This window comes from Patiria miniata, unplaced genomic scaffold (genome assembly GCF_015706575.1).
Source record: "Patiria miniata isolate m_02_andy unplaced genomic scaffold, ASM1570657v1 HiC_scaffold_18, whole genome shotgun sequence".
Lineage (NCBI taxonomy): Eukaryota > Metazoa > Echinodermata > Asteroidea > Valvatida > Asterinidae > Patiria > Patiria miniata.
The window spans coordinates 14,488,638-14,512,695 of NW_024037056.1; the positions used below are offsets into that span (position 1 = coordinate 14,488,638).

The 24,058-nt window shown below is 40.2% G+C and overlaps 3 protein-coding genes across 3 annotated transcripts; 2 read left to right on the forward strand and 1 right to left on the reverse strand.

Annotated features, from left to right (window-relative positions):
• Positions 1-4,196: 4,196 nt before the first annotated feature.
• Positions 4,197-9,391, forward strand: LOC119724785 (transcription factor E2F3-like). Its single transcript, XM_038195998.1, has 8 exons — positions 4,197-4,751; positions 5,368-5,497; positions 5,869-6,088; positions 6,393-6,487; positions 6,651-6,750; positions 6,949-7,063; positions 7,341-7,458; positions 8,604-9,391. The coding sequence occupies exons 1-8, from the start codon at positions 4,485-4,487 to the stop codon at positions 8,810-8,812; spliced, it is 1,254 nt and encodes a 417-aa protein (XP_038051926.1). The 5' UTR covers positions 4,197-4,484; the 3' UTR covers positions 8,813-9,391.
• Positions 9,392-11,814, reverse strand: LOC119724787 (histamine N-methyltransferase A-like). Its single transcript, XM_038196000.1, has 3 exons — positions 11,613-11,814; positions 11,126-11,449; positions 9,392-10,645 (listed from the first exon to the last, which is right to left on the reverse strand). The coding sequence occupies exons 1-3, from the start codon at positions 11,812-11,814 to the stop codon at positions 10,272-10,274; spliced, it is 900 nt and encodes a 299-aa protein (XP_038051928.1). The 3' UTR covers positions 9,392-10,271.
• Positions 11,815-13,047: 1,233 nt separating this feature from the next.
• LOC119724788 (integrator complex subunit 9-like) lies at positions 13,048-22,426 on the forward strand. The gene is made up of 19 exons (XM_038196001.1): positions 13,048-13,130; positions 13,742-13,869; positions 13,975-14,050; positions 14,140-14,202; positions 14,303-14,386; positions 14,699-14,754; positions 15,060-15,267; positions 15,949-16,038; positions 16,433-16,589; positions 16,830-17,010; positions 17,137-17,240; positions 17,697-17,825; positions 18,231-18,355; positions 18,908-18,988; positions 19,221-19,307; positions 19,697-19,795; positions 20,200-20,355; positions 20,558-20,614; positions 21,544-22,426. Exons 1-19 carry the CDS (start codon positions 13,122-13,124, stop codon positions 21,661-21,663), a joined length of 2,010 nt encoding a protein of 669 aa, XP_038051929.1. The 5' UTR covers positions 13,048-13,121; the 3' UTR covers positions 21,664-22,426.
• The last annotated feature ends 1,632 nt before the right edge of the window (positions 22,427-24,058 follow it).

Sequence of the window (24,058 nt, forward strand, 5' to 3'; positions counted from 1 at the left end):
AAGAAAAATGGTATTTTTCCAACGCTGGTCGGCCGACCAGCGTTGGAGAAAACTGGCTAATTTTCAAAAATTGCTCCGAGTTTTTCATAATTAGTTATTCCGCATTTTCTTTGCAATTGATTACACACCTGTGAAAAGGTACAAGTCTGCTAGACTGATTCTCTGACCTTACAATTCCCCAAAGTCTATTTTGCTTCGTTTCATCTTAAGTGGGGTCAGGGAACCAGACTGCAAGAACATGATTGGTTTTCTTGGTTTTTCCAGCATCTAAAAGCCCAAACGTGAAAAAAAAGTCATTTTAACAATATTTGCTTTAACATACTAATCCTCCAAATCCATTTATTTCTGAAAATTGCAGCAAAAGCAAATGTTGTACATTCCCTTTTAAAAAGACTCAATCATCGAAGTGAGTTTGGTGCTGTGTTGCCTAGCAACAAAGTCAAATAAAGACTGTCAAATTTAATTGAGTGGTCGGGCACAACCCGACCACTCTTTGGATTTGTTGCGATTAATCTTTCTTTCTTCCTTTCTTTCTTTCTTTTTTATCTGCATAGCACGTTTCCGCGGGTTTTCTCCTAAACGGCATATGATATGAACTTGTAACTTCTAACATATATTGACCCTCATTCCGAGTGGTGCATATTACACTGACGTCATTATGACGTCATCGGGTGTCAAATTACAAGCGATTTTCGTTAAAAAAAAATGACGATCTTCTTTCATCTATAACTCTTCAACAAAATAATCAATTATGCTCCAACCTTGTAATCAGATAGACCAAAAATTGATAAACATTTTTTGTCGTGTACGTGAACTCACTTGACCTTTACTTCCGGGTCTACCGGAAGGTCAAAGTTAGGTGAATTCAAAATGAAGACTTTAGCCTGAAATCGAAACAAAGCACAATTTCTTCCAAACAGTTTACGGTATGATCATAAAACCTAGTGTGAACTTGTAACATGTTACGAAGATGTTATAACTGTCGTTACGTAATCATGACGTCATCAGGTATCAAATTACAAGCGATTTGATTGCATGATTTGACAAAATACTTTGACCTATATCTCTTGAACTAAATAGAGTATCGTGTTCGTTTTTTCGTGAGGTTGTACAAAACTGCTTGACCTTTACTTCCGGTGTTACCGGAAGCGCAATAGAAACTGAATATAACTCTAAAACGGAAGCATTTTACTACATACAAATACATTATGGAAGTGTTAAGTGAGGAATACCAATCACAAACACATTATCTTGACGTCATCCACGAAAGGGCGCCCTCCAGCGGCACATAGAAAGCAGTTTAATCTTTTAAAATGTTAAAACCCTCAATCAAATTTTTATGATATATTGCCCCTATTATATCCCGTGAGCAACCGCAAAGGAATCTGCAAGGTTTCATAATCATGACGTCATCAGACCGGAAGTTACTGTAGGGAGAATTCAACAATGACCATTTTATTTTTAATTTAAATCCATCATTTGATCCCTGTCTCATGCCTTTGTTTTTTGCCCCCGCAAAATGACATCTGTTACACTTAATATTGACCTTTTACTTCCAAATACTGTGACGTCATTAAACTTGAAGTTAGCTGTTATTATTACGTACACTTAATTTCCATATTTCCATGCGTTATGTTTACTTAATGATAAACAAGTGTCCTCCCTTCCCTGTTTTGACTGATGACGCCATCAAACCGGAAATAATTAACTTGTACGTGTACCCAACTGTTTACTGAAATTTATCATACCTTAAAAGACGCATTCTTTTTGAACAAAATAATTGGTACTGGAAAAGTTCTTGGTCCTTTTTTTTCTGACATAAACATATTCATAACTTAACTGGACAATGTCTAATGAAATGGTTGTCTACCCGACCACTCTGCGTTTGTAACAACAAACGCAAACCTCTAGTTAGTTCTGTTTATGTGTTTTCTTGTTTGAATCAGTACAGGATAATTTTTTTGCCTAAAATATGACTAGACTGGTTACCAGTTCCTCCATTGTGTTCGAGACTTTTAGGAAGTGTCCTGTAGCAATATTTTGCATTCTGACGAAATTATTAATCTATAGGAAATCTTTCCATTCTTGATGGTGTATATTCAATATTTCTAAACTGTGCAATTTCTTTGGGGCTTTCATCAGGATAACTCCAAAGAACGTAGAATTCTGAGAAGTTATATTTAAGGTCGAGTCAAAACAAAATCAGGATTGTTTGAAACAATTCGAAATGATGAACTTGAAATTAATTGTATCTGCTATTATTTTCTTTATATTGAAATAGAAGGAGTTGTCAAAGAAATGTATAAATTATGTAACATTTCAGAGTGAAGTTTCAGTTTATGTACCTGTCAGAGATTGTGAGGGGAAAATTAACAAGTTTCCATTTTCAGCCATATTTTTCCAGTTGTTTAGATCTCATTTTTTAAGACTCTGTTTCTCCAAGAAGGTATGTATTTTTTTTTCTCTCTGTCTGGTGGCATGTTTTTTTTTACACAGCATGTTGAGTGTACTTATGCTAAGCAAGAATATTTATGTCTGTGATCTCGGACTGTAAATGTATGTATTTTATTTTGTTTTATTTTGTTTCGTTGTAAAAGCATGTCATTGACATTTATTTCATTGATGCTTGAAATAAAAACCAATCTCCTGAGTTTGTCACTTCTCATTTAAGTTTTTATTTTGTCATTCTTTTGTTTTATTTGCCTGCTTAGTGTAAACATTGCATGATTATTATTTTGCTTGCTTACATTTTTTGTTGGTTTATTTGTTTGGTCTTATTTTGTGGGTTTTTTATTACCTTTTCGTTCATTCTTGTCTTGGTGGGAATTTCCACAAAAATTGCACTAAAAATAATTCCTGTTTTTCTTGAAAATTCTTTTCAAAAATATGCACATTTTTAATCAATTTATGAAAAAATAATACTCAAAAATGACTCGCATTTTTAGGCCCCCCCCCCCAGCCATCTCCTAATATTCATTCTTGAACCACGCCTACTGCAGTCTCACCGAAAAAAAGTTATGTTGTGTGCAGATATCAATCAGGAAAAAAGCTTTCAGGAGACTTTTGTTTGCCCTCCCCCCCCGGTTCCCCCCCCCCCGGTTCCCCCCCCCCCGGTCCTCCCCCCCCCCCCCCCCCCCCCCCCCCCCCTGTGCGCCCGCTTGGTGTTGCCCTCTGATTGGTCAATCAACGCGCGCTAGGGATGCTTAGCAACAATACCTACACCGCAGCAGGTTCTACGTGGCACTGCACTTTGCCGTACCCATGTTTTTGTTATTCAAATTTCCGAATTTCCAAGGGTGCAGCGAGAAGCCCCCATACATACCGCGTTGCATTCTTACTGAAGCCCGTGAAAGATTTAGTCTGTGAAGGACGAAATAAACCTCAGTAAACTGGTTAAATTCAATAATGCCTAGCTAGAAATATCGAATACCCGAAATATCGATGTACATTGAACCATGGTTGGATGTACAGTCCTATATTGTGGTGGTTTTTTTTAATTCCTCCATGGTGGAACTTAATACTGCAACCATGGAGGGGCTACGTTGATTTCTTTACCAACCTGATACTCATTTGCAATGATGATACTTATTTCATTTTTTTAATTCTATAACCCATAACCCTACAAAACTATGATTTTATACCCCTGTAAATTCGACCCTCAAGCTACGTAAATGCAGTCAATGATCATGAGATCCAATGATTCCTCCGCCCATTTTCTTTGGAGAAGAAAAGGGATTTCGATCAAACGTGGGTAAAAACAGCGCGTTTAAAATCTCTTATCTATACATGCCTTATAACCTTGCTATTTTTTGCCATAGAGTGGGTTAAAAAAGTCACTCTTTGCTTTGCTTTCGGTGTGGCACCATTTATAATGAAAACCCCGCGAAAATTTAAAGGTCCGGCTAACTTGTACACTATGGCCCTGTACCATGAATAACTTGTTCGTACAAGCAGGACTTCATCAGGCTTCAATTGCCTGGCCATGAAGCTGTTGAAATTATACTTCTTTTTATATTTTTCCAAAAAATAACAAATTGAATAGCAGTTTTTGTTTTCTCTTTGTTTCATTTAGGCCGAAGAATTCCGAATTATCGACGTGGTCGTCTTTTATTCATGCTGCGGGGCGCCACTTTGCGCCAAACCGCACGTGATATGTCACTCCCGCGAAATACAACTCGCGCCCTTTGCAAATTTCGGTAAAATAAACTTTACTTCTCTTTATCGGCTGGGTCGGGTCGGCTGCGTCGTTACCCCCACTTCTCACAATCAGTCCAAATCAACCCCATTCATTTGCCATCATTCCTTCACAATCACCCCAAACAGTCTTTGAAGTATCATTATCCAACCACCTGTTTTTTGTTTCGGGAATTTCAATCCAGACTGGAGGAATTTAGGCCCACATTTTGACCCCGTTTTGTTGAAAGCGCCGACCCCAAACCCAGCTGCGTTGTTGACAATAAGTGGGCAGTGCACGAACGTAAAACATGCCGAGGGGTACAGCACGACCGACCAGCTCTACGACCCATCATTACAAGCCGAGAATTCTTATAACTTCGTCGTCAAACAAACAGCAGCAGCAGCATTTTTCGAGTCTTCCTTGCCCGAGTTTTGACTCGGAGATTCCCAGTAACTCGTACTTGGACGAAGTGGTACCCAACTGGGCGGAGGGTTTCGAGGACTTGTTGGACGTCGTGGACTGCACTCCGGATCTTGCCACAAAAGGAACGCGTCCAACACTCGGCAGACCACTGGTATATTTCTCTCAGAATTCCCAAAATGCAGAAATCATTTTTCATGAATTATTTTAATTTGACTTGCTCCAGTAAAATATTTATTTCAAGCATAGACTCCATCCAGCACAGCAAATGAGCCAAATCAAATATTTACTTAATACTTGGCTAACATCCGAAGGGGCGGACACATTGTCAGAACTGGGGGGGGTCTTCACAATATAGGAAAATGAGTAAAAGTAGACAAATTTGGTGTTAAATTGTGAACATTTTCTGCCAGAAATGCTTCTCAATATTTGAGGTTTTTCTTTACTAAGCCTAGGCTACTGCCCGCGTACATATAACTCATATTAATAAGGCCTGACCAAAAAAATCTGCAAAAAAATATGTGAAGTCTCTACTTAAGTTATTGATTCTTTCTGCAGATAATGTTCAGCTAGGTGGTGCCCCAATATTAAAATGTCTGCCCTTCTTTGATTGTGCACAGAGTGTATGGAGATACGTCGAATGCATTTTCTAAGTATTTTCTAGAAAATTTGAAAAGTTTCTCGATCCCAGTGCTGTGCGAATCATACCTGATGACCTTACGTATTCATAAATGGTGTGTTAGATTTATTATTTGTTTGATTCTCAACAGGCAAAAAGGAAGTTGGACTTAGACGTGCCAACCAGTCCCGAAGTAGGTCTAGTGAATTCCTTCAAAACGCCCAGCCCAAGAGTCACAAAGAAGCGTGTGTTAAAACCCAGTCCTAAAAGTATGCCTAGAGGTAAGAAATAGTAAAAAATTATTTCTGAGTTCCTGCAAAGCAGTTAAATTGTGGATAAAAAGGACATTTTGATCAACATTAGCTTTTCATGAAGTTTTTCATATTAAATATAAGAAGCAACTTGACATTGTATCCCTGCAAATTTTTTCTTCATGTTTTTTTTTTTTTTTTTTTTTTGGAATTTACAGTTTGGTGATTTTTTTAATTTAAAAATTCACTGTTCCTTCTTTCCAAAAAGTGCAAACAGCTGAGAAGTGCAAACATTGAGAAGACCAATGCAGTTCTTTTTGTCAAAGTACATGTAATGCCAAAAGAAAGGCTGCCATACATAATGTAAAACCTGTACTTAATTTTTCTCTTTTCTGGTTTAGTTGTCAAATCACCATTGGAGAAATCTCGTTACGACACGTCGCTAGGTCTTCTAACAAAGCGTTTTGTCGGGCTATTACGAGGTGCCCAAGATGGTGTCCTAGACCTTAACGTAGCTGCAGAAGTCTTAAAAGTTCAGAAGCGTCGCATCTACGACATCACAAACGTCTTAGAAGGAATCAAGCTCATCACGAAGAAGTCGAAAAACAACATACAGTGGAAGTTAGTGACTTTCAAAAATGTTATAAGCCTCTTTTCTGATGATGTCACACTTTGTTTACTTCTGCGCTTTTCTATGCGGCCATGAAACCGTTGTCTCCATCAGACTCCCATAAGAAAGTGCACATGTAAACAAAGAGTGACGCAAGTCCTAAATCACGTTATCGCCCAAATCCAGCTATTCAATTGAACTGAAACAATTCCATTTCTTTGCTTATTGATCCTCCCCTGTTACTTGAGACAGACATGGGAATGGTCACTTATTTTCACTTTCCTTATTTGGTCATATTTATTTATTAATGGACAGAGGTACAACCAACTCAGTCGCAGCCCAACACCAGCAGTTTCCTTACCACGACCAGACAGCACCCATCACAGCAGCATCTGTTAATCTACACTCAGGTAAGTCTTGGTCCCAGACTGAGTTTTAGATCCTGTGCACTCAATGCTCCGTTGACTAATAGCAGTTTTACAACTTGTCAGATGTTAAGCTTAAAAAAAAATCAATATATTCTTGTGATCGTTATTCTCATGGTGTGCATATTCTTTTTGATTCTATTTGAAGATCTTGCAGATCTCGATCTACGAGAACGGAAACTAGACGACCTGGTCCACAATGCAACGGTGCAGCTCAAGATGCTGACAGAAGACCCCGACAACGCTAGATATCCTTTGCAATTTACAGAAGCAAATATTGCCACAAATTATCTGTTCTCAAATTCTGTTGCAAACCATGTGTTTTTTGGTGACTTTGATAGTTTAAACAATGTGACCACTGTAAAAAAAATTCCTACAAATTTAAATTATCCATTTGTTGATTGGTGCAACGTCAGCGGTCATTTTTTCTTAACTCACATCCACACATATGCTTATGTCACATACCACGACATCCGTAGCATCGAGAGCTTTGAAGATCAAACAGTTATAGCAATCAAGGCGCCGCCAGAGACAAGACTAGAGGTACCCGACCCCAGAGAGGTGAGGCGCTTTGTACAGATTATTTGCTTATCGAAAATGGTCACCAGCCAAAACAGTCATGCAAAGTATACAGTTTTTTAACTGGTTCTCAGCCTCATTCTGCTAAGCACAGTAAACACATTTAGCAAAAATGAGACACCAGCCAAAATTCATGTCATGTGTATTGTTTGTGACTGGTACTCTGCTTTGCCATTGCTAAGCATTACATTTTTACTTAGTACAGAATTTAATTAAGCAAATGTATGTAATGCTTGTGATCGGTTCTTTTTTTTTTCAGAGCATCCAGATTTGGTTAAAGAGCACCAGAGGTCAGATTGAGGTTTACCTTTGTCCTGAAGAATGTAGCAAAGAAGACAGTTCATCGGATACCAGTGGGTCACCGGCAAGTAGTAAAGGTGAGAGCAGAATCGATGTGGGGCACAATTGCAGAATACCCGCCACTCTATCTATGTACCTCGTAGCCGGCTAAGGAGTCAGAGTTGATTGCCCTCAATAAACCTTCTCAGCGCTACATGTATGTACTATGCATCATGCTCCACTGCACTCCCACTCCGTATCCACGTAGCCGGCAACAGAGTAGTTGGTTTGGACTTAGAATTTTTTCAGCAACTCACATAACTTTTGTGTTGCTTCGTTCTCAAGCATATGAGGACTCCCACTCCGTATCCGCGTAGCCGGCAACAGGGTAGTTGGTTTGGACTTAGAATTTTTTCAGCAACTCCCATTCATTTTGTGTTGCTTCGTTCTCAAATAATGGACCCCCACTCAGTATCCGTGTAGCTGGCAATGGACTTGAATTGTTTCTTTTCCAGTGATTCCAACCTCGTAGCCAGAGAATATAAGGGTGTATTTCCGAGTGGCGGGGTATTCTGCAATTACTCCGAATCTGGTGTAGTCGAGTCCTTCAGAAAAGTCTGCACAACACAAGTCCATCACAAGTTATTTTGTATCAGTCAAAACACAAGCTATTTGAACGAACTGCGACACATAGGCATTCGTTTGTCATTGTTCATCCCATCTTACTTGTGGAAGAATTTTTAATTGTTACTTTTAACTGCGACAACTTGACAACAACACTGTAGAATTGCAGAGTAAGACAATTATTGACATTCCCAAGGCTTCCATTTTGGGACTGAGCTCAGATTTATGTGTGCAGCTGGAATCTTGCTGTTTTTTCATGCTCAATTTTGCACCAACTCTTCAAATATAAGTAGGGCAAGCAGTTGGATTTGTCTTGGTTTTAAGCAACAAAAATGCAGTCCGAAGTTTTACAGAAACCCAGTGTCCACATTAACATGAATAGAAATACAAAATTATAGAGACTTAAAGGAATCAATTTTTGTTCTTGAGTTATGACTTTTGACTTGGAGTTTGAATTAACCTTTGACATAAGACTCGGACTCGACACTGATGATTCCGATCAAAACTTGAGGTTTGAGAATCCATTCACAAATCTGTAAAATAATTGTGGACATCTGTATTTTTTCCCTTTCAATCCCAATATTAAAGAATTTGAAAACTTCCCGTTGTTTTTCGCTAGGTGATCCAGCTTTGAAGTCTTCCACAGTCGACGAAGATGACATCTCCCCCCTCAACAAGAGCTTCCTGATGGAAACGGAAGACCAGAACAGTACTGACGACTTTGACGATTTTGTCCCTCTCTCCCCGCCCGCTGTCGACGATTATTTATTCGCATTAGAAGACAATGAAGGTATCTCAGACTTATTCGATGCTTACGATCTGTTCTAAGGATCAAGCAATTCATAGCATCTATCTAGATTGTTTCTCGTCGCCTCAGGGCCCAATTTCATAGCGCCGTTTACCGCGGAATTCCGCGGTTATCATCACATACTACGCTAAGTGCGCCAGCAAAGAAATCCTGCGCTAATTTTTAAGCACAAATCCTTAGTGACGGAGTGTGCTTATTTACGCAAGTCAACAGCCAAGGTCTACGTCTGAAAAAGAAATCATCCAGTTTGTTGAACACTCGTTGATGCAGCATTGTTTGTGCCAGAGGTAGTTTCTAAAAATTAAATTCCTTTTGTACACTTAAAGACATCTTCCGTTTCATATTCTATTCTGGAATACTTCCAACAACTAAGTGCCTTAAAAAATCATTTAAACCCAACTCGAATACTGAAGAGAAAATTTCAAACTTCCATTTTCAGTAAATATTGTATTATTAGTAATATTTCCCATTTAAATTCATTCCAAAAGATATCTTGACTTTTTTTCTATTGTGCCTTGTTTCATATACCAGTTTTCACGTTTCTTGGTGTATGTTTTGTGAAGAGATAAATAAAAGAAATTACTTTAGACAAATTTAAATCTTGTTATTAGTGTTGTACGAGTGTTTTATTTCAGTTCTTGTTGATCAATGAATTATTGAAATATTTTGATATTCAAAAGCTGAATAAAAGTAAATTGGATTTCCTACCTCATTTATTTTTAACATACTTAAAAATCACATGAGATGTGCAGCATATTTTGTATGACATAATATGAGTTTGGTAGACTTGGGTTTTAACATTAATGCCCCCATTGCCACCCCCCCCCCCCAAAAAAAAATGAAAAATACAGTTAATTTATAAAGAGCCCATGAAATAATCTCAATGAAAGGGAAAAAAGGCACTACATTTAATGCCTTGGCAATTGAAAGGAACGTGAACTGCCTTTCTGTCCTTTACTGTTGACAATCCTTACAATAAATGCTGACGTATGGGGGCGCTGTTGTAGTTAAGACATTGAACATTAACATTCGTCAAGGTCATAAAGTTCTATTTAATTCCCCATGCTATTTTCGAGTTCCGTCCCCCCAAAAGATTCCTTTTCTGAATAGCTGTATCTCTAGCAATATTATACAAATATGGAATGCTTCGAGTGGTGTTACCGTGTAGTAAAACTAGCCTCCCGGGGTGAGCCATGGACGTTCTATTTCTCCCGAGGCTAAGCCGAGGGAAAATAGAATGCCCCATGGATCACCGAGGGAGGCTAGCTTTTAAGGACATCTCCCGTTTCATTATTGACGAATATTGTTCTTCTCAATGACAACAAGCCAGACGGAATAATTTCACGAGTTGGTCAGTACTATACGATCTTTAATATAAGCTTTTTGATAACAATTAGCAGATTACTCTTGGGATAAGATAATGATCCTATATGCCTTTAAATCAGAAAGGTTAACCCTTCCAAAAATCAAAATCAAGACTCATCCCTCGCGACGAACGACAACCAAGGTGCTTTCATCGAGAACGAACTTCCCAGCTGGACCTCTCTCTGAGCACTCGCTGCCAAAGAATCTTAGCACCTCGTCCCGCAAATCTGGCGGTGCTCGCCGAACGAAATCCTCTCTATACGTGATAAAATCCAGCAGAGCCAGCCCGTCTTGTGATAGCTGGTCAGGAGGTTTGTCCAGACACATCGAGACATCTAGGTGCATCTTGATGACGTGCATCTGTGAGACAGGCATGTTGAGGTTCTTGCATGCGTCTTGGACTTCGGAGGAGGTGCAGAATACTGTGCATGGGCTGCTGTCCAGCTTGGTTTGGAGATACTGCATCATCTTTCCCCAACCTACTCCACCTAATTGAACGAAAACAATCATCGCGTTGGTTTTTTTTGTATTAGTCAAACACAGGTCGTGTGCCAAAATGGCGCAAAATTGATTCCGCGACGCCTAGCCTATTATATTGGTGGGAGTCCCCATGTCTCAAAGGTTGCTCCATTTGGGATTAGCGACCGCGCCTTCAAGTAAGTGCGCGTGCGTATGAGGATCTATAGTCTTTTTCCCTTTAGAATTATTGAAATTGTGGACCAATGTGTTGCAACAGTGCCTTCTGGACGGTGAAAATGGCAAAGAAAATCCATCATAGCCGCAAGGATCACGCGCCCACGCCTGCATTCCGCGATAATTCCGCGTCTCGCACGCACAGTCACCAAATTCTTAAAAAATATTGTGCAAATTCAGAATTTCCGCGCGCGTGGTTGCGCGTACGCGTCGACGCTCGCGCACATGTGCGAGTCGCGAACTTATTCGCGCACATTCTTATTTAGGCCAATTACCTTTGGACGCCGTAAGTAGTAGAATGCCGCCATCTTCGAGTCTGCTGTACAGATTTTTCAAAGCATCGTCTAAGTCTCCCAAGTAATACAGACTACTGATGCAAGTTATGATGTGAAACTTGTCGCCTATTGCCTCTTCGGATTTGTCGTAGTTTTGGAAAGTTTGGCATCTCCAGTCGAAAGTGACACCATGCAGAGGCTCTTTAGCAACTAGATCCTGGAAGCGCTGTAAGCTGCTTGCCTCTGGCTCCACAATGGTCGCATTCATCTTGTGATGTCCTAAACTGTCTCTGAGCCCAGAGAAGATCTGGCTTTCCACATGACCTGCATTTTAAGTACAATTCGGTTGGAAGAATTGAAAATATCAGTATATCGCGTAAGACGTCTACCATGCACAAGTCATGATGCACATATTGTGTTGACTTTTTTTGACGAAATGATGTGAGAATGTACTGCATGTAGTGGGATATAATAAATTAATACGCACCGTCGCCGGCCCCAACACCTAGCACCTTTACTTCCGTATCCTGTGACCGCACCGACGCTGCAATGGCGTCGGCCAACAAATGTGTATTTCCACGAAACCATTCGATTAAAGTTGTCTCTCTGTTGCTCAATCTACTGTACACACTATAGGCTTCATGATATTTGTGTTTCGACAGCGCTGGCAAAATAGGCGACGTAGCCATTTTAATGGCAGGTGAAGGAGGTTGTCCAAACCTTGCAGTATTTGCAAAATATTTCACATCGTATTTTAGTGTGAAAAATATTGCACACAAAGCACTGAATAATGCAAGTGTATGACACGCAGTTTCTCTGTATGATAAGTTTGGACTTTGTCATTCGCATGGGCACTGACCCGATACCCACACTATACTGTAGGCCAACTAGTACCTTACTACTGCAGTTGATATTGAGGAGGGTCGAGATCCTACAGTCCTATACTATTCTACACAGTACCAAAACTCCTACATAGATTCTACACATGGATCCTACAGCCATTGAAATGTGCACAAAATTTGACAGTCCGCCGTTTGGGCAATAACCCGAGCCCACCAGGCCCAGCTGTATTAAGTTGTAAGTTCGCCCAGTGATCGGTCTTGATGTGTTACATATAGGAGATTCAATTTCATGAGAAACCGTCAAACAACAGCTTAGTTTCTTTCGAGAATGGGCGTGCCAAATAAAACTAGTGGTGTCGTACCAAAACGTGCGCACGTGCCTATACTTAATAGAGGGCGCGCCACATAATTAGTGTTCTTCGCAAAGCATCAACGCGGAATAAAAAGAACCCACAAAACCGAATAACTGGTTTTTCGAGGTATAACTCAAGGAATACAAGATGTATTTAACTGAAATTAAGTGCACTGATATTTTTTTTACGATGTGTAACATGAGGAGTTTTCATGAGAAACCGTCGAACAATAAATATAATATGATCGCAACAATGTAGTGTTTTAAACGCGACAATCCGAAGTCAACGTGGATTTAAAGTTTTTGTTTCGGTCATATTCTTTTTTATTGCTTGACGGTTTTGCATAAAATTAAATCTCATAATGTTACTCAGTCATGACAAATCACTGGACGAAATATCAATTTTGAAATACAGAACAAACTCGTTTTGGGGACAGCTTCTCAACACAGGTAGAATCTATGTAGGATGATTTTTTTGTACTGTGTAGAGAGTGGTTACTAATAATTTGATCTCGACCCTCATCAAAATCACTTTTTTTTATGCGCATTTCAATAGGATTTTCTTCCCCGTGTAGCATCTATGATCTATGATATGTAGGAGTTTATGTACTGTGTAGAACCGCTGCAGGATATGTCGACCAAACAACCTAGGCCTGTGCGCCGCATGGCTGTATTGCATATTGAAAGGGGCCAAAAAATCTACCGGTACGTCATTGTGATAGAGCGCCCTCAAGTGAGAATTTTGGTTTTAGTCAATCCATGTTTTGTTTTTTTTGCAAATGCAAGAGATCAACCGGGCAAAATGAAACTAGTAAGTTCGCTTCAAATTCCAATGCTTTTTATGTCGATTTTTTGTTTGTTTCACCTGCAAAGTTTGTCAGTTGGCCAATGACTATATTTTATAGTATATATTGGGGAAAGAATGGAAAAAAATGTTGCAACCTGACGCCACTTTCGAAACAGAAAAAAGAATTGTTTTTGCTTAAAATTAAATACAATTTACAGTTGTAGTTGTAGAGAGTAGGCTATGTCAGTGTATGTGAGAACTGTGTAAGGAATATGTTGACAAAGTCTTTAAGAGAGATTTGTATGCGAATAATGTAGCCAACTTAGTGAATTTTTACATGTCAGTGTCACTGCATGTTGACGCCCTCAACCGACGCGTGATAAACGAAGGTTAAATTCACTAAGTTGGCCACAAATTCGATTCACCTACAACTTTGTACAAATCTCTCTCAAAGGCTCTGTCAACATTCCTTATCTATACAGTTTTCACATGAAAGTATACTCTCTGATGTACAACGAAAGCAAAAATAATAGTTCGACTGCGGTAACCAATGCGTAGAAATAAAATGACATCTTTCTTCGTGCTTGCATTTTCAGTGTTTTTTCCTCTCTTTTTCTGTTGATCATGTGACCTAGTATTGCTTATCGGACCATCCTAATGCGCCATGCCTACTGCTGACCTTCAAGAGCACAACCATTCTCCTGGACTGTGGTTTGGATCTGACATCACTCCAGCATTTTCTTCCTTTAACTCTAGTTCCAAGGTCAGTAACAAAGACAACCAAAAAACCTTTAAAGTACAGTGATGTAAATTCATGTAATTCTGTTGACCTTGCAATAACCTGAACGATTTGCCATTTTCTCCCCAGTGCTCGTTTGAATTCACTACCACCATGGACAGTGACCGGAGATATCTCAACGCAACTCAAAGACGACTTGAAAAAAGTAGGTTAAAAACGATTCAAGAACTTGTTAAAATGAGTGCGTACACATTGACCATTTCTTGTTGAACTTTTTTTTCCTTCTCATTCTAGGAACTTAAGGAATGCAGTGGGCGAGTCTTTGTGGACAGTTCACCAGAAGTCTGCTTGCCAGAGGTGAGTAAACTCATCACGGAATAACAAGCACTAAATCATACTTGCTTGAAATTGTCCAAAAAAAATCACAAATTCTGGTTTGATGTGGTTACCATTTCAGCTGGGGATTGTGGATTTCTCAACCGTCGATGCCATTCTGGTGTCTAACTACCATTGTATGTTGGCTCTGCCCTTCATTACAGAGGTATGTGTAGGAATTCAGACTTTGTCCCCCCCCCCCCCTGCCCCCCCCCCCCCCCTGCCCACCCCTCTCGCGGCATCAACAAATAATTTTATCAAATTCCCCTCTGTACTAGGGGCATGTCGTTTGATCACTGCATTCCGAACAGGATCCATATTTATGACTGTATCTAAAGCATAAATTAAGATTTTTGCTTCCCCAAATTTTAATTTCTAATTTTTGTACAGCTGTGATGCTGCTGTACAATTATGTGCAATATGTCAAATTAATCTCAATAATTTACACAATTGTTTTATGTTTGAACATCTGTTTCAGTATACTGGTTTCAAGGGTAGAGTGTACTGCACAGATCCAACTCAGCAGACAGGCAGGTATGTGTAGGGGTAGGGTCATGTTATTAGAATGTCTTTAATAGGCCTAATAGACATAATTTCCAGCGCCTTGAGTACCTGATTGTTGGTAGATACGTGCGCTATAAGACTGCGGTAGTATTATTTGTTCTGGAAGGTATTATTATTAGGATTTTTTTTTGCTGGGCCCAAAGGGCTGGCCTATTGTCCTCTAACTGAGTCACTGACTGACTCCCCGACTCCCCGAGTCGCTGACTGACTGAGTCACTCCCTGAGTCTTGTCTTATTCCATTATTCCAAAAAAAATATTTTTCCTGATCGAACAGACAGCTAATGGAAGAGTTTGTGGAATACATGGAGCGAGTGCCAAGAGCAAAGACTGCCGTAAATTGGAAGAAGCCGTCTGTCTTGAAGATGCTGCCTGCTCCACTCAGAGACATCGCCTGGGCAACGTCGTTGAGAAGATGCTACACCACACACGACATCAACTCATGTATGTCTAAAGTCAGGGTGACAGCCTTCTCAGAAAAGCTGGTGAGTTGATAACTTTGTTGATTGTGAATTGTTCAAAATTACTGGATCCATCAGATTTGAACCAGCCAACCGATCCTGCAAGCTCGGTGGTTGAGTAGTAAGACGTCTGCACTAGAAAGCAGGAGGACGTGGGTTCGAGTCCCTGCCGAGTGATTTTTTCCATCTTTCACTCGGGAGGTAACACACTAAGTATAGTGTTTATACGTCAGTGAAGGGCAAAACCAAATATTGAATTACTGGATTGTTGTGAAGTTGCAAAAATAGCACAAATCCACAGATGGATGTTTAGTCTATAACAACATGTACTACAATGTATTACATTGACTTTATTCCCTGATGATGCCATAAAAACATAAAGTGCTTGAGCAGTTTTTGGCGGTACAGGGAGTAACAGGCAATTGGTTTGGGGTGGTACAGGGAGTAACAGGCAGGGTGGTTTGGGGTGGTACAGGGAGTAACAGGCAGGTTGGTTTGGGGTGGTACAGGGAGTAACAGGCAGGTTGGTTTGGGGTAGTACAGGGAGTAACAGGCAGGGTGGTTTGGGGTGGTACAGGGAGTAACAGGCAGGGTGGTTTGGGGTGGTACAGGGAGTAACAGGCAGGTTGGTTTGGGGTGGTACAGGGATTAATTTTTGTTTTGAATCAGCTGACATTTTATTTTCTTTGTGTATTTTCTCAACAGAATTTGTTTGGTTCTCTGATGGTGTCGCCCCACAGCTCTGGTTACTGCCTCGGAAGCTGTAACTGGGTCATCAAGTCCGATTATGAAAAGGTAAGAGGTCAAAGGTCAAGCACTACTTGTGTCCTTGAGATGGAGACATTACAACCTTTTTCTATCCTCAAGGATATTTTGGCTAGAAACCCAGCGCAGTGCAACAACTTGCAACAGAGTAAGAAGCCTGCACTTTGTAATAAGATTCAATATTTAGCTGAACATTCTAAGGCCAAACTGCCTCAGAGTCTGTGGTCACCAACTGCAGCAGGATACAACCATGGCAACGTTACTACTAGCTCTAGCTCCCAATGTCTCAGAACTAAAAGTTCACGCACTGGTGTTGATGGCTCAATGCAGCAAGGTCCCACAGACTTTGACACCTGTGTTGCATCTGGTGGGGCCAGAGTTAAATTAGTCATTTTCAAATTCTTGATTTGTCTTCCATTTTCAGGTTTGCTACGTCTCTAGTTCCTCGTTCCTGACCACCCACTCCATCCCTATCCTCCAAGAACCGTTGAAGAACAGCGACCTACTCCTACTGACCGGCATCACGCAGACACCCGCTCACAATCCAGACAGTATGCTGGGAGAATTCTGTAGCAATCTCAGTGAGTAGTCTTCCTTTCATGTGACCCCTCTTCCATTGCCCCCCCCCCACCCCCCAATTTTTTTGACAAACATGCAGAGCATTGGCAACTGAACATCACTGTTACCAATAGCCGCTTTAGCAAACAACCTTTTGTTAACCCCGTTGTTTTCATTCTATAAAGTTCTACAGTTTTTCAATTCCAGTTTTAATCACTGACACTTTTCGATAAATCTGCTTTTTACCTGGTTCCCTCTCACAGCCGTAACAATCAAGAATGGAGGGAACGTCTTGGTTCCCTGCTACCCATCAGGCATCATCTATGACTTGTTTGAATGTCTGTCTGGATACATGGACTCCGTCGGGCTGACGCAAGTCCCGATGTTCTTTGTGTCGCCGGTCGCTGATAGCTCCTTGGCTTATTCACAGATATTCTCTGAATGGTGAGTGTGATCCTTTGTTTGTGATGACAATTGTCAGTGTCATTTGTCAGTGTCGTATTGATGGAATGACAACACATATTTTTTATTTTTAACTTGTGTGAATTTAACTCTGTTTTCTTTCATCAGGCTTTGTGCCCAGAAGCAGTCAAAAGTGTTCCTCCCCGAACCGCCGTTTCCTCACGCTGAGTTGATCAAGAGTGGCCGACTGAAACACTTCTCAACCATACATGGTAACCTATAATTGACATGTGATTGGCATGTGACTGACATGTGATTGGCATGTGATTGACATGTGATTGGCATGTGATTGGCTTGTGATTGACATGTGATTGACATGTGATTGGCATGTGATTGACTTATGATTGACATGTGATTGCCATGTGATTGACATGTGATTGACTTGCAATTGGCTTGAGATTGACATGTGATTGTCATGCGATTGACATGTGATTGTCATGCGATTGACATGTGCTTGACATGTGATTGACTTGGGATTGACATGTGATTGGCTTGTAATTGACATGTGATTGCCTTGTAATTGACATGTGACTGACATGTGATTGACTTGTGATTGCCTTGTGATTGACTTGTGATTGCCTTGTGATTGACATGTGATTGACATGTGATTGACATGTGATTGACTTGTGATTAACATGTGCTCCCATTTGGTTTGTTTTATCTTTCAGGTGATTTCAGCAGTCACTTCAAGACGCCTTGCGTCGTCTTCACTGGTCACCCATCTCTGCGTCTCGGTGATGCTGTTCACTTCATGGAGCTATGGGGCAAATCCAGCAGCAATACCGTCATCTTCATCGGTAAGTCTGATATCAAAATTTTGAATTGATATTCATGGAAGTAACAGAGGCAAAAAGCATTCCTAATATTTCAACTAAGTGAAGTGATCAGCAGGCCCAGTTTCATGGCGCGGCTAAGCACACAGTTTTCTGCTAACGAGCCTGTAAGCAGAGACGATAAGCAGTAAGTACAGCAAAAGGCACGCTTAACCCCAGAGCAAGTTGCTTAAATTAGTTACATTACAATTGAAATCTCAATGCACATGCATCTGTTTGCATATCCAGGCCTTGAAAATGAGCTTAAGGTTAGCACAAATTTTTACTATAGTTAGCTAAAACTTACTGCTAATTCTTAAGTAACACCATTAAATCATTTAAATGTACCTGCATGTAAAGCCTGTCTGACTGTTTTCATTTTTTTGGCAGAGCCGAATTTCTCCTATCTGGATGCCTTGGCTCCCTACCAGCCCCTGGCCATGAAGGCTTGCTACTGCCCCATTGATACGGCCATCAGCTTCCCTCAAGCGACCAAGATGATCAAAGAACTCAAGGTGAACATCAAGCATTCAAATATCATCTCCAAATAGCAGCGTTTAACCCCAGTGATGACTGGAAAGTGTTGAAGAATAGAACTTTATAATGCTGCTGCCATTTCAGTCATGTTCCCTGTATCCAATAACTGTACTGAATGATGATGTTCTTTGTGCAAAAAGAACCAGACTATTTTTCCTTCCAGCCTGGTTACATAAATTTAAATGGGAAAAAAATCAAGATGGCCGCAACATGTTAATGGTATATTAAAAATTTAAAGATTAAATATGTCATAGCGCCCTCTGTTGGCCATGAAAATTAATTAAGTAAAGTATTACCGTGAATAGTTGTATGGCAACAAACTCTTCTGAAACTTTCTCAGAAATTACAACTTTGACTTTGGCCCTTCAATCTATTGTGTGACTTTAAACTCATTTTATTTGTCTTAAAAGTGTTGAATTTTCTGTCTGAAATGAAGATAGTATTCACCAACTTAATCTTGGAAATGATTGCATGATGATAATACTTCCTTAGCCAGTACTTTGACATTCATGTTTTACTCGTTCTTTCAGCCACTACATGTTGTCCTGCCTGAATGCTACCTCACCCCACCGACCTCACAACCCCTCAGGACTGATCTCGTCGTGGAAGCGGTAAATCCAGTGACATTTCTTTCAATTTTTTTGTCAAAATTGTGTAAATTTTATTTAAATGCAGTGAGGCAAACATGGCGATTATTCAAATTCCAGCGAGTCAAAATTTAAAAAAAAATTGACAATAACATATACTTAGTTTCTTAGAAATTTGACATGCCTTTACATGTTTTCTGCAAATTTGCTGCTATTTCTTGAAAAATTTGTTCCATTTTTTGCTTTGTTTTCTCAGGAGGTTGCCCCTACTCCGTACAAGCGAGGCAGCGTCTTGCATCTACCAATCAAACGGAGGCTGGAGAGGATAGAAATCACGCCAGAGGTGAGGCAATTCTCCATCTTATGCCTCACGAGGGCGCTGTCTCCATCTTAGCCCTCTAGAGGGTGCTGTCTCTCTCGTTAATGCTTGAGTAAGGTCAAGTCCTAAACATGTGTCTAGAATATATGGTTACGTCATTTATCAGCATTTGCCCATATGAAGCTGTACCCATTTATACTCCTTGGTAGAGGGAGGGAATTTAGGTAAAATGTCTTGCCCAGGAAAACAAACACCATGATCCCCTGTCAGGGTTCGAACCCACACACCACCACACCTGTGTTGGACACCCTAACCACTGGATCTATGGCTCTGTACCTTTTTTCGTTTCTAACATTTCATGATTTTAGTTCACTGTATTATGTAAGTGTTTTGGTTTTGTTTTGTGGTCATAGCTTGCTGGATCCTTGGCACCCATAGAAGTCAAGCCAGGCGTGTTTGTGTCTACAGTCACAGGGACCATAACTGCCCGAGATAATAAATATATACTACAGGTCAGTAGCAAAAAAAGTGGTTGAATATTGAACAAACTACCAGTCAGCTCAAATTTATTCTGCATTTTGTTGACAAGTGCTTGTTATTACATGATGATCTAAATTAGATATTGGTTGTTTCCTTTATAATATTTTTGATCATCTATTTAAATTGGTTTGTCAGGATTTTGTGGGAGGCAGAAAAATTACTGCAATGATTATTTTAAATATTTTTTAAGTACTAAGGTATTCTTAGAGCAAGCATATCTATAATACACAAACAATTCTAAATTTTACTTGAAATCCATTGAGGCAAACTTGGTGATTATTGAAATTCCATTTGTTCAAACTGTAAACAACAAAAACTGAAAATTATATGTACCCATTCAAATCCATGTTTGCATACTCATTGTGTAAATTTATAGGAGGCGCCGAAACAGGCCCTGCCTAGCACGCCCTCCTCTCAGCCAATCAGAAAGCGGAAGAGAGAAGACGACGGGGGTGTGTCAGAAACCGCCCACCCCAAGCAGTATGTCTACGGCAATCTTGAAGTGGAGGAACTTGTACAGGCATTAGCGAAGGTAAATTCAATATTATAGCAGAAACAGCTCCTGGTGAATTTATATGACGGCAAATAATTATTTACGTATAGATCACGTAAAGCCATCTATACTTTACCAATGAAGTCTGTTGCAATTAATAGAATATGACGACGGAATTGCTATGTATAAATAATGTCACTAATTTATTATTTAAAATGATGGCCTTGTATTTTTCCTTTAGAATGGAATCACCGATGTGAAAGTGGAGGACACAGCATCTGGCCATATCATTCATTTGGTATGCTTCTCTTGATTTTAATCAATTTCTTTTAGTTGTTTTTTTTACCATATTTCATTATTACTATACACCTGAATGAATCCCTGTCATTTGATTTGTGGGTCGTTGATCACATGTTATTGAATTACTCGTCCCAATGCACGGCCCAGCCGTATGGAAAAAATAGAAGTTCCATTGCACGGCCACACCAGGCGCGGTTCTACGGGGGGGCTAGGGGGGGGGGGGGGGCTTTAGCCCCCCGAAAATAAATTCTGTAAAAAAAAATTGCATTAGCAAAAAGAAGGATTGTGATGTACATGCGAACGGTCTCCCCCTAAAGAAATAGTCGTGACAAGGGTGCATTTGTAGTTATTAAATATAGTGTGAATGATTTTAGGATTTTATTGGCGCTCCCCATTGAAAATATGGCATGACCCCCCCCCCCCCCCCCCTATTGATTTTCGGAGGCTTAAGTGTCTGGAGAAAATAACCGGTCTACATTTTAGCACGCCTCCCTGAAAAAAATTCTGGATCCACCCTGCTAGCCCCCCCCCCCCCCCCCCCAAAAAAAAATATTGGTTCTAGAACCGCGCCTGGGCCACACTATTGGTGGCTCTGACCAATCAGATGACAAGGATTTATTCAGGTGTTTATAAAAAAAACCTGAATGTTTCACATTCTTGCAATGGAAAGAATAATTTCGTTTGGGGACAGATGGAATGTTTCATTCCACTCGTCTTCGCCTTGTGAAATGGAATATTCCATCTGTCACCTCATGAAATTATTCTTACCATATAATTATGTCATTCTGTATTTTTGAAAGAGAAAAAAGATCTGTTGCCATTTGATCTTTCCACTAACTTAAAATCACATGTATGGGTTTTGCATACAGCACCCCTTTGAGAGAAATGAAAGCTTCTTAACCTTCTTATTCTTCATGTCCTCAACAGCAAACGGAAGATACCATTATCCAGCTGGAGGAGGGTTCCACCCATATCTTTTGTGAGGGGAACGAACCTTTGCGGAGGAAGCTTCGAGACACCCTTATTGCCTGCTTGCCAAGTTTTTGAGGTCAGAATCAAGATCATGAAAAAAACGTGAGCCTCAAATCAAATTAAGGGAGGCGGGACCACGCCCCCTCCAACACAACTTTTTTTGAGTGGCCAGGGTTCGATTCCCAGCTGCGACCATATGTGAGTAGAGTTGTGCGTTGGTTTTCTCCTGGGACCTCTGAATTTCCTCCATCCGGAAAAATCAATCACTTTTGATCTCAAGCTGTGCTCCGTGGTCATCTATGGGTGGTATGGTGGCAGCCATAGGCGCCTTTACATGCCTGTGGCTCAACCACATTGTAGCCGCGTCCTTCGCAATTCAGCTTCTCAGCTTCGAGTAAGGATGATAAGCCTCTCAAATTTTTATTATTATTATTTTTCCCCAATATTTATTATGAATTAATTTTATTTTGTATATTTGCCCATACATTATACAAAAAAAATGCACCTTATTTACCTAAATATATTTCCAAGCCACAGAAGAAGACGAGACATTTCCGTGCCTGACAACAGAAATGCTTCAAGAATGAATTGATTTAACTGAAAACCTACTTCATAAGTACTGAAAATTCCAATTATTCAATTAGAAATATTGCAAACGTTTGTTATTTTTATATTAAAAAATTAGTAATTTTTTCAGCTCAGCACCCCATACTTGACCTCTGCATAAGTTGACCTCAAGCCCTAAAGCATCCGAAAGCAAACTTCCTGTACATTATTTCTTTAATGGAATTCAGGCCTTGGTGTGATAAAAGAAAGCTTCTTTTTATGGAAAGCAAAAGTTGTTTTTGAATATTTTATTTTTGTACCTTAAAAAATTATTATAGCAAGACGAAAGGATATGTTGAATTTTTTTGACACTAAACACATTTCTAAATCCGTTGTTTTTACACCTAGTCTGAGTATCACCCGTTGTCCAACGGAACCCTCTCCGTAACCAAAGTCTGATACATGTGAGCAACGCAAATTGTATGCGACCCGCGCCCCAGCCAATCAGAGTCCATTTTAGAAATGGTGACATCATTTCGATCAGAAATGTTGACTAAGCTGTTGATTGGTCAATTTGGCTGCCATGTTTTTGCAGTAAAACAACGGGTTACCGAAGACCCAATAGAAGGCGCCCGCTGAATGGTCAGAATCTCGAGGCCAAGACGCATTCTTGCTTTGCATTTAATCCCCGAATCTGTACACATATCATAGACCCTTGCTGTGCAAGGGGATATTCCATAGACTAATTTACATCTTCCCTCCACTGAAAACCATTATTGAGAAAACTTCTTTCTTCTTAAGATTTTTTTTCTTCTAAGAATTGAATTCAGGTCAGTATTGCTAAACACACTCGAGCATGTTGATTGCTTGATGATGCCATAACTCCACCGACAAAAAGCGACAATGAGCCTTCTGGTTAGCACGCGCAAGCCAGGTTTCCATGGCAATGCACGTTCGTGGCCTCACTTTTGATTGTATGAGGTCCCTGGCTTGATGATGAAATTGATTAGGAAATCCGTCTTCATTTCAGTGCGATTAGGGACCCAGAAGACCCAAGGCTGTGAGATAACAAGAAAGATTGAAAAATCTGATATGAACCATGCCTAATCCATTATACGAAGAAAATGAGCATGGGTTCGATTAATCAATACATTGGTTAATTGAAAAAAGGGTTGACCAATTATTTTACGTATAATGTAAACTAAAAAATATATATATATATTGTCGACTCTGCAGTAAGGACGTTCGATTGAAAAGCAAATAAACAATCTTTATCAATTATCTGGCGAACTAAATAAGGAAGTCTGACGTCAGCTGTCTTTGGTCCGATTCACGCGCTGGTTCACGCGCTGGTTCACGCGCTGCGCTGATGTCTTCATACGCCGCACAATTCGGTACTCCATTACTTATTACTAATAGGTGGAACCACGCCCACATGCAATTTGCACGCGTTGCAAGTCGAGACGCGCGCATTTTTTGCAACCCTAGTGGTCGAAGGAGCACTAAGTGCGCGCGTTGCACTTGGGCGCGAGCGTGGTACCACTGAGGTCAACGAACTAGTCTCGACCGTTCACATGTTCAACACCTTTCAGATGAAGAAAATAATTTCAGCAATGATTTCCCTACCACATCGTGGCGATGTTACCCTGTGCTGACTTTACCTTTTCTACAACAAGCGCACGCGCGGTTAATGAAAAAACGTCAATAAGCTTAGTTATTGCCACAATCTGTGCACGAAGTTCGTTACAATCGGGTGATCGTGACACAGTTCCCAATAGCCAGATAAAGGAGCGACTCGTGTGTCATTTTGGCGCCAATAGCGATCCTTTTAGCGAATGTAATGAAGGCAAGCCTGATATTGCCCTTGCAAACATAAAGGCACGTGCGCTCAATGCTGTTATTCTCGTACGTGAGATAGCGAGAT